The sequence below is a fragment of the Plasmodium reichenowi genome, assembly GCF_001601855.1.
Source record: "Plasmodium reichenowi strain SY57 chromosome Unknown, whole genome shotgun sequence".
Taxonomy (NCBI): domain Eukaryota; phylum Apicomplexa; class Aconoidasida; order Haemosporida; family Plasmodiidae; genus Plasmodium; species Plasmodium reichenowi.
In genome coordinates this window covers 1-944 of record NW_017962342.1, presented here as the reverse complement: position 1 = coordinate 944, position 944 = coordinate 1, and the positions used below count along the sequence as shown (strand labels likewise).

General features: G+C 13.5%; 1 protein-coding gene across 1 annotated transcript; it reads left to right on the top strand.

The window, feature by feature from the left end:
- Nucleotides 1-185, top strand: PRSY57_0015200B (merozoite surface protein; the record flags this gene model as incomplete). The annotated part of the gene is made up of 1 exon (XM_020114230.1): nucleotides 1-185. A coding segment is annotated over one exon (185 nt), but the record flags the coding sequence as incomplete, so codon positions are not given.
- Nucleotides 186-944: the final 759 nt, after the last annotated feature.

The following is a 944-nucleotide window of genomic DNA, read 5'->3' as shown; positions in this document are numbered from 1 at the left end:
TAGATTCTATGCAAGATGACAAAGCTCAAAAATTAATTTCTAACGAATATAAAAAAACTGAAAAAAAAAATTCATTAGAAGATCATGTAAATCTATTATTTAATTTTTTACAAACAAAGAACCAACTAGATCCTTCACTAAAAGATTTAGAAAATGAGTTAATTGTTTTTTTAAATAATTATTGAAAACTTTTTTAACAGAAAAATAGGGATACAATATATATATATATATATATTGAAATTTATAATAATATTAGTAATTATATCATATTATATTAATAAAAATACTAAATCAAAATATTATTATTAGATATTTATAAAAATAGAATGTTATATATAATATTAATAATTTATAAATTCTGTATATGTTTTAGATAATATTTGTATTTGTTAATTTAATAATTTTATTTAAATATATGATAAATTTTTAAAATTATTCCAACTCATAATTTTTTTTTTTTTTTTCTTTATAGAAAAAATATGTTTAATATATTACTAATTATTTTTATACACATGAATGATTAAAATAAAAAAAAATAAAAACAATTAACACCAAGTTATAATTTTATAAATATATAAATAAATATATATATATATATATATATATATATATATATATATTAATTAAAGTGTTGAAAAACCTAATAATTAAATATACTTGTTTAAATTATATAAATGAAAAAAAACGACCTTATGCACACATTATTCTAGTCTATATATAATATATTTAAGAATCTTTGGAAAAGTATAAAATTATATATATATATATATAATTCATTCGGAAAATTAATAGAAAATAAAATAAATTATAATTCTTTCTATATTGAATATAACATATATATCTTTAATTAATTATAGAACTTAATATGGTTTATGGATATATTAGTTTTTTTTTCTGAACTAGGCATATAAATATGAAATATTTTATTTTTTCCTATAATTTTT